Genomic DNA, 8991 nt, shown 5'->3' with positions numbered 1-8991 from the left:
CTCTCTCTCTCTCTCTCTCTCTCTCGCTCTCTCTCTCTCTCTCTCTCTCATTCTGTGATGCCAGCAGAATCTAGGGCAGTGAAATCTCATTTGATGTAGAGATTTGCATTCAGCGTTGTGATCTGACATGCTTTCTTCTTTCTTTTTCTTTAAGTCTGTGAGAGCGAGACTCCGAGCTATTGTTTTGGGTGTGTGCCAGCCCCAGTGCCCGGGCATGTTGTGCCACATTGCCTCATGAGAGGATAAAGCGCCTCCCTCCCCCTCCCCCTCGGCCCAGTCCATCATGGCAGAGACTGAAAACAAAGCTGGCATGTCTTTATAATGAGAAGAGGAGCTGAGAGCTCGCAACCAGCTCCACTTCAAAAAATGGAAATCAGCCGCCAGCTACAGATTAAAATATGGGGTCAAAGATGTAACATTCATTTTTTTTAATGAATGTTACTTCATCTTCATCTAACTTCATCTTAAGCTCTTAAATTACAGTGACATAAAAAAAAATGACATAAAACATAAAAACGTCATATTCAACATAAAAACGCTATATTCATGATTTACAAATGTCATGTTTATGAATAATGCTTTTTGCAGCACCTTGACAAAATATTTTTGTAAAAAAAAAATTATATATTAAGATGTGTGCAGTAAGATTCAAGGAAGGTGTAACTTGCTGTTTATATAGTCAACGGAGTATGAATAAGTATGAATATTATATTTCTAAGAATGTGGCACATGCATTTTAAGATCGATTTTTGATTTTCATCATCCTTAATTGTAATTGATCTTTAGTAGACAATGAAGTGATTGAGAATGACAGTCTTATGGGTTTAAATCTTGCAGGCAGGCAGGAGAGCAGAGCGTTTGGCCCATTTATTGCAGGAAATGAGGTCTGCTGAAATATTTTTTTTGTTTTTTGTTTTTTTTTTGTGTGCCATTAAAAGCTATTGTTGATTTCCTGGTAGAATGTGAAACACTATCAAAATATTGCCCTGTCCAACATAACAACATTGTCTCAACCAATAGCACGAGTCTGGGGCGAGACTATCTGTTTGTCCCACAAATGGAAGACAGAGAATGTTTGAGAAAAGATTTTTTATTTTTTTGGGAAATTTAGGCTCATTCATTAAACGAGAGCTCATTTTTATATAAATTTATTCTTATGTACATTTCTCATTCTTACGTAAAATGTTCGTACAATTGTTCTTGCTTAAATTGTCACATTTAATGTAAATTGTAACAATTGACATATTCTGCCTGTCTTTGATGGATTCAGGTTTTGAGTTTACTTATTTTTACAGGAAAACAACTACGTTACTACATTTCCTAAAACAGATTTTATTTATTTATTGCAAGAGAAAATATATATTTGGTGAAGTGTTTTATAACTAAACGAATAGTTCCACCGAAAAAATGGCAATTCTGTCATAATTTTCTCACTTTCATGTCATTTCAAACCTGTATAACTTACTTCTGCTGAACGTAAAATGTTATTTTGAAGAATGTTGGTAACTAGGCAGTTTTGGTTCCTATTGATTTCAATTGTGTAGACAAAAACCCAATGTAAGTCAATAGTCACCAAAACTGTTTGGTTTCCCAAATTCCATGTTCCACACAAAGAAAGTCATACAGGTTTGAAACGACGTGAGATAAATGATGACACAATTTTTATTTTTGGCTTACAGTAACCATCCCTTTAATTAACTATTGTTTATTTCTTTTTTTTTTATTCATACTCCAGGTTCTCGGAGATGTATTTTGGAGGGTTATGAAGCTATTAGGTGCCTAAAAATTGCTCATGCATATTTTATAAGGCACCATTTGTATTCCTGGCATGTTCTGTCATCGCCAAGGTGACACTATTGAAATCCCCATCAGCCAATCAGAGGCGCCGACATCACTGATCAGAGGTCAAGAGAGGTCACTGATTAAGCAGAGTGAAAGCTCAGAATGCTGGGGTCTCTAATTTAACTAAAGCACATCTGCCTGAGGATCGATAACATCTGCGCTGTACACACAGTATACTACTCGTGTGATTTCAGCGTATGGCTGAACACAGTGGATTTACTGATTGATTTAGCCATTGTTTTGACAGGAATGATGAAATTAAGACTAGAATGGGGTTGTTTGGTCAGCTGCAGTGTATTTGATTTAAGTGTGTGTGTGTGTGTGTGTGTTTCTCAGATTGTGGGTTGAATGTCCATAAGCAGTGCTCGAAGATGGTGCCCAACGACTGCAAGCCGGACCTGAAGCACGTGAAGAAGGTTTACAGCTGTGATCTCACCACACTGGTCAAGGCTCATAACGCTACACGACCCATGGTGGTGGACATGTGCATACGAGAGATCGAAGCACGAGGTGACTGAATCACTGACTCTGATTTACACTAAACAGTGATGCAGAGATAGAAAACGTCTTGTCAGTACCGAGAACCAATAAGTGTTTTATGTTGTGTACATTTTTGTTTATTTATTTTATTTGTTTATTTTGGTTTTGTTTTGTTTTGTTTTACACGGTCAGTGATATATTGTGCTTCTCTAGTAAAAACAGCTTGCTAATACTGATAGCCATCGTTATGGCCAGTGGCTTATATTATGCTATAAATATTTTATGTTGAGTTTTGTTTGTAGTTTTTTGTTGTGTTGTTTTTTGTTATGTTGTGTTTTGTTTTGTTTGTTTTTTATTGTTCTTTATTATTCTCAACATGGTCAATGATATATAGTGATTTTTCTAATAAACAAAAAACCAATTGCTAATACTGATAGCCAATATTATGACCAGTGGATTTTGTTGTTTTGTTTTTTGTTCAGCCTATTTTTTCATTATAATTTTTTTCTTTTGTTTTTTGTTGTGTTTTTTTTTTTTTTTTTTTCAAGTTTTTGTTTTTTGTTTTCACAAGATCAGATTTTCTAATAAACAAAAACTGCTTGCTAAAACTGTTCAGAAGTCTTGACAGTGCTACACATATTACCTTAGCTTTTATTGGAGAGACAGCAAAGAGTTATGTGTGCTGTAAAACACATTCTTGAACTGTCTTGTCTCTCAGGTTTGAAGTCGGAGGGTCTCTATCGAATCTCTGGGTTCAGCGACTTAATTGAAGATGTGAAGTTAGCGTTTGACAGAGGTGAGTGGCGTTTGTCTGATTGTGTACCGTACTGATCCGTCACAACCCCCACATTCCTACACACACACCTACACGCGTATCTGTGTGTGTAATCCTGATAAATTGCATACACATGCTCACCGCTGCTTTTTTAGGTCACTCTTTGTCATGCGTATAGAGCTATGGGTTTATGTAATGTAAAGTGGCACATTTGTAGGAGGATTTTCGCCCATCTGATGCTATTCATATGCATTACTGTTTCATAATGACTCTCAGATGACATGAGGACAGTATCAGAGAAAGTGAGAGGGGATATGAACAAGCTAGAGAGAAAGAAATCATGTGATCTCTACAGGTTTCTACTGAACGCTGTGACGGCTGTGCAGCTGCAGCATTATTTCAGCTCAGTACAAGTAGAGTTCTGATAAAGACTGCAAAATATCCAGTACGACTAAGAAATGTGAATTTAAAAAATCCTGAAGGAATTTCAGTTTATTCGGTAATATGTTTTATTTATTTATTTATTTAACCTATCAGGGTTGTAAATTTTTACTATTCACTATTTTTACTTTTATTGATTTTTTTTTCTTTTTGTTAATTGAAATAAAGCTCAGATAAAATGAAATATAAACATTAAATGAAAAACTTTAAAATATTAATTTAAGTTGAAGTACAAAAATTACTAAAACTAAAAAAATTTTAAATAATTAAATAATAATAAAAGTAACAAAATCACTAAAACTTAATCTTAACAGTTCAAAATATTAATAAATACTGTAATAGTAAACACTACCAGTCAAAATTTGGAATAATTAAGATGTTTAATGTTTTTAAAAGAAGTCTCTTATGCTCACCAAAGCTGCATTTATTTGATCGAAATACAGTAATATGGTGAAATTTTATTACAATTAGTTTTCTAGTTTAATAATATTAGTAATAAAATGTAATTTATTCCTTTGATGGAAAATATGAATTCCAGCAGGACCGTTTCCACAAAAATATTAAGCAGCACCAACTGTTTTTAACAATGATAACAATAAGAAATGTCTCTTGAGCAGCAAATCAGCATATTAGAATGATTTCTGAAGGATCATGTGGCACAAGATAGAAGATGCTAGAGTAAAGAGTCAAGATGCTGAAAATTCAACTTTGCATCACAGGAATAAATTGTATTTTCAAATATTTTAAAATGGAAAAAAAAAAATTTAAATTGTAATAATATTTCATGGTTTTGCTATATTTATTTTTGTTCAAATAAATGCAGCCTTGGTGGGCATAAAAGATTTCTTTCAGAGAAATTTTAATGACTTCAAATGTTTGGCCGGTAGTGTTTAAATGATACTGAAATAACACTGAAACCTGGAATACAGAAGCAGTTATATGGCATAACAGCACTAAACACCTGCACCACAGCAGCATCACAGTACAGAAGTATTCTCACGAGCACAGAAAAAGATCAAGTTAGCTAAATGTCTCCATGTTCAGTCCCCAGAGCAAACAAGAGCGCTGTCAATGCAGATAAGTGCAGTTCCCGCTGCATTGCTTCCAGCAGCAGAGGACTGACTCTCTCTGGAGCCGAGCGTTGAAATGTGTCTTTGATCTGAGTGTTTGTGTGTGAATGTGTTCAGATGGAGAGAAAGCAGACATCTCCGTAAACGTCTATGAAGACATCAACGTCCTCACAGGTGCTCTTAAACTGTACTTCAGGGACCTGCCGATCCCCATCATCACGTATGACGCATATCCGCGCTTCATCGAGGCTGCCAGTGAGTCTCACGCTCCACGTTTCTCTAGTAGTCAATGTGCCTGACACTCAATTCTGGCTCTTTCCCCATATTTCACCTCCGTTTATTGAATAGAAAAGCTGGATTCATCAAAAGCACGAGATATATGCAATGCTGTGCATTAATGTTTATTCTTTGAAAATAATCACATCAGGGTTTTAGACTTCAAAATTTTCCAAAATTTTGGTATGGGGATAGAGAAAGCTGCAGACCTCAAATGTAATAAACAGAAAATAGAGCACCTCATATGTGACCCTGGACCACAAAACCAGTCATAAGGGTCAATTTCTCGAAATTGAGATTTATACATCATCTGAAAGCTGAATAAATCAAGCGTAAGCGTTAGTTCTGGCAGGTCACGTTAGTCAAGCTCGCATCAGCTGACTCTCAGCTGATCCCCATCAACCTATGGGAATACGACACCTATCTAAGCATTCATATATAAGGTCCCTCAGTATTATCAGCAGTTTTCGCATTGCTCAATAGCTAATTACCCTCCTCCATCCCCAGCTCCTCCTCTGTCAGTCAGGATTCTCTTTTGAATCAGACTAATTCTAAAATGTGTACATTACATTTTTGAACTTTAATGATATCTGAAATGCATTTATGTTGGTTCTGTTCTGTTTACCCCTGGGGGGGTTATTGCTGCTCTCCCTGCTCTTAAGGGTCAATTGTTTTTAAATTGAGGTTTATGCATCTTCTGAAAGCTGAATAAATAAGCTTTCTATTGATGTTTGTTAGGATAGGACAATATTTGGTCGAGATACAACTATTTGAAATAATGAAAAATCAAAATATTGAGAAAATCGCCTTTAATGTTGTCCAAATGAAGTTCTTAGCAATGTATATTACTAATCAAAAATTAAGTTTTTATATATTTACGGTAGGAAATTTACAAAATATCTTCATGGAACATGATCTTTACTTAATATCCTAATGATTTTTGGCATAAAAGAAAAATCGTTAATTTTGACCCATACAATGTATTTTTGGCTATTGCTACAAATATACCCCAGCGACTTAAGACTGCTTTTGTGCTCCAGGGTCACATATGATATTCAATTTGATGTGTTTGCTGTATTTTGAAACAGAGCCTACAGATCAGTTTGACAATCATACTGCAAATGTGTGGAGACAGATTAGAGTTTTTGACCTGCTTGTTTGTTTGTTTGTTTGTTTGTTTGTTTGTGTCAGAGCTGACAGACACAGATCAGCGTTTGGAAGCTCTGCATGAAGCTCTGAAGCAGCTGCCTCCTGCTCACTGCGAGACACTGCGATATCTCATGGCACATTTAAAGAGGTGAGAAACAGATGGATATCAGACCTCCTTCAAGAAAATCCAAGTGAAAATCTGTCATCATTCAGTCATCTGAGATTCTTTTTTCCTTTGAACACAAACTTTTTCTTTTCTTAAAAAACATTTTATGGTAGTTCAAGCTGTCGGTCATTTAACATTTCTGTTGTAAAACAGTTGACTAATATTAAATGAGTGGCTACATCTTCCCTCGATCTCTTTCATCGTTAAGGCCCGTTCACACCAAGCACGATAACTGTAAAGATAACGATAAAGATATAGTTCTAAAAATTGTTCTCAGTATTAAAGAATAGCATAGTTCACACCACTGGTGTGGACGCTAATATCGTTATCTTTATAGTTATCTTTGCGGCAGACGCATGTGTGCTTAGAATAAACAGACGATATCGTTCGCTGGTGTGGACGCTAATATCGTTATCTTTATAGTTATCTTTGCGGCAGACGCATGTGTGCTTAGAATAAACAGACGATATCGTTCGCTGCTGTGGACGCTAATATCGTTATCTTTATAGTTATCTTTGCGGCAGACTCATGTGTGCTTAGAATAAACAGACGATATCGTTCGCTGGTGTGGACGCTAATATCGTTATCTTTATAGTTATCGTTCTTGGTGTGAACAGGGCTTTAAGCTGACGCTTTTGCGCTCTGCTTCTGTGAACAGTAAACCCCGCCTACTTTGCTCTGATTGGCCAGCTCAGATATTTTGACTCTGACGAGGGCTGTTAGACTTTTAAACCTACTTGTCATCCTAAAAAAACAGCGCTGCATTATGGAGTGCTGCAGATCAGTGCAAGAATATCCGATAATGCGGGGGACGGTTTGGTCATTTCTAATTATTGGGAGGGACTTGTCCATCTAAAGCACCGTCATAATACAGGAAGTAAAAGAGACCGTTTGAATTCACGATGAGTTCATCACAAGCAGCTTTTCCATAAGCTGAGGAGGTAAATACTAATATATAGAAGCAGTACAGTGTGATTCACACAAATACAAAACACCATCATGGTAACATGCATCACAATAAAATGATGCAAAAAACAACATAAGTTGTAACATAAAACCCTATGTACATAACTAATAAGGCGGAAAAAAAAACATCAAATGTAGTGTCACGCAGGGAACTGTGGGAATGTCAGTTTGCGTTTTCTACTGTAAATTATATGACAGTTTTTTACTTCCAAAATCTGTACATATTAGTGTTTTACTGTAAACCTTGCACACATTTCCCATTAGATCTATTACAGTTTTGTACAATATTCACAAACTTTAATGAACTTGACGTTAACCAACTTTTTTTTTTTACTTTTCCTGTTAAAATTACCATTAAAATTCATTTTCATTTACGTGTGTGTGTGTGTGTGTGTGTGTGTGTGTGTGTGTCTGCAGGGTAACTCAGAACGAGAAGGATAACCTGATGAACGCTGAGAATCTCGGGATTGTCTTCGGGCCGACTTTAATGCGGGCGCCCGATCTGGACGCCATGACGGCTCTGAACGACATCCGCTACCAGAGACAGGTGCTGGAGTTACTCATCAAGAATGAAGACATCCTCTTCTAGCGTCACGCTGACGTGAATGAACCTCTGTGCTGTTTACCGCAGCTTCTGCTCTGACTCGCTCTGGACTTGAATATGAAGGACTCTTGTATGATAGTACATTTTTTGGAGCAGTACTTACTAACACTTCTCTCTGTCTGATGAGTTCTCTTCCTGTTTCTTGCATGTCTTCCTCCCCATTTTTGTCGGGGGTCGCTGGAGCTGAAGGGTGTGTGACGTACTTCAGCATTATTATGGGATGGTCTGGCAGATCGTGTTTCTGTTCCAAACGGGCGTTTTTGTTTTGTTTTTGTAAAACATTGTGAATTTGATATTGTCAGTTCTGGAGACACTTTATCTGGAGAGTCGTAAATAAAGATGGTGACATTGTGCAGGCATAATAATCTCTTCACATGATATATAAACTCATGTTTAGACAATCCTCAGTCATTATTCATACCGCTTATTCGGCTCAAATATGTTATTCATGTAATGTATGTATATGCGATGAATGTTTATGGCTCAGCAGGTAAAGTGTCACCAGGGATTTTTCAAAATCTGTGATTTTTGGTTGTTTTTTTTATTCCTTCTGTTTGTTCGGTTGATCTGACTCTGTTCTGCCTTCACATGCCGAAACAATTACTTCTGCTGTAGACAGGAAGAATATTTACAGTCCAAGTACATTTCAGGATCCTTGACCTTCGACTCGCCTTTAGAAAACACTCCTACACTCACATGACTGCTTGATGTTTTTTTGGTTCTGTGTTTTTGTATTGATTTAAGCATGAATACATTAATTTATTAAAATTTACTTTTAGTACAGTGGTCCGGGTCAGTTTATTCAAAAAAAATGTATGCATTAAAATTTTATTTTTTTGATTGTTAAATAATATTTGAAATGTATTCCATAGTGCAACAGTCTGGAAGTAAAAATCCCATTTATTTTTTCTGTAGACCTTCAGTAGCTCCGCCCCTTTTCAGCGCTGCGCTTGTGTTTCCGCAGCGTTACGGTAAGGTCATGCGAGTTTATGAACGAACTACTCGTATTCAAATCTTCCCGGTCTACTGATGTTTGTTATGACATCTGCTTCAAACATTACAATGCACATGATAACTTTCAACTCTACAATAGTAAATCCACTTCAACAGTGATGTTATAGAGTTACCGCAAAAACGGAAGTTCAAAGACAAATTTCTAAAGATGGCCGCTCACATGTTTCTCTGAAGCATAAGGTCTATAGGGGATTCGATTTTTAATGAT

The 8991-nt window shown here is 36.4% G+C and overlaps 1 protein-coding gene across 1 annotated transcript in view; it reads left to right on the top strand.

Moving 5' to 3' along the window:
- Positions 1–8547, top strand: part of LOC107739458 (N-chimaerin-like) — a 54509-nt gene extending 45962 nt beyond the window's left edge. Inside the window, exons 9-13 of the mRNA XM_016551563.1 lie at positions 2179–2352; positions 3041–3118; positions 4726–4863; positions 6076–6181; positions 7583–8547. Coding sequence (XP_016407049.1) covers positions 2179–2352; positions 3041–3118; positions 4726–4863; positions 6076–6181; positions 7583–7754 — 668 coding nt within the window. The 3' untranslated portion in view covers positions 7755–8547. The remainder of the gene's footprint in view (positions 1–2178; positions 2353–3040; positions 3119–4725; positions 4864–6075; positions 6182–7582) is intronic.
- The last annotated feature ends 444 nt before the right edge of the window (positions 8548–8991 follow it).

The sequence above is a fragment of the Sinocyclocheilus rhinocerous genome, unplaced genomic scaffold, assembly GCF_001515625.1.
Source record: "Sinocyclocheilus rhinocerous isolate Xijiao unplaced genomic scaffold, SAMN03320098_v1.1 scaffold3663, whole genome shotgun sequence".
NCBI lineage: Eukaryota > Metazoa > Chordata > Actinopteri > Cypriniformes > Cyprinidae > Sinocyclocheilus > Sinocyclocheilus rhinocerous.
This window is presented reverse-complemented; position numbering and strand designations above follow the sequence as displayed.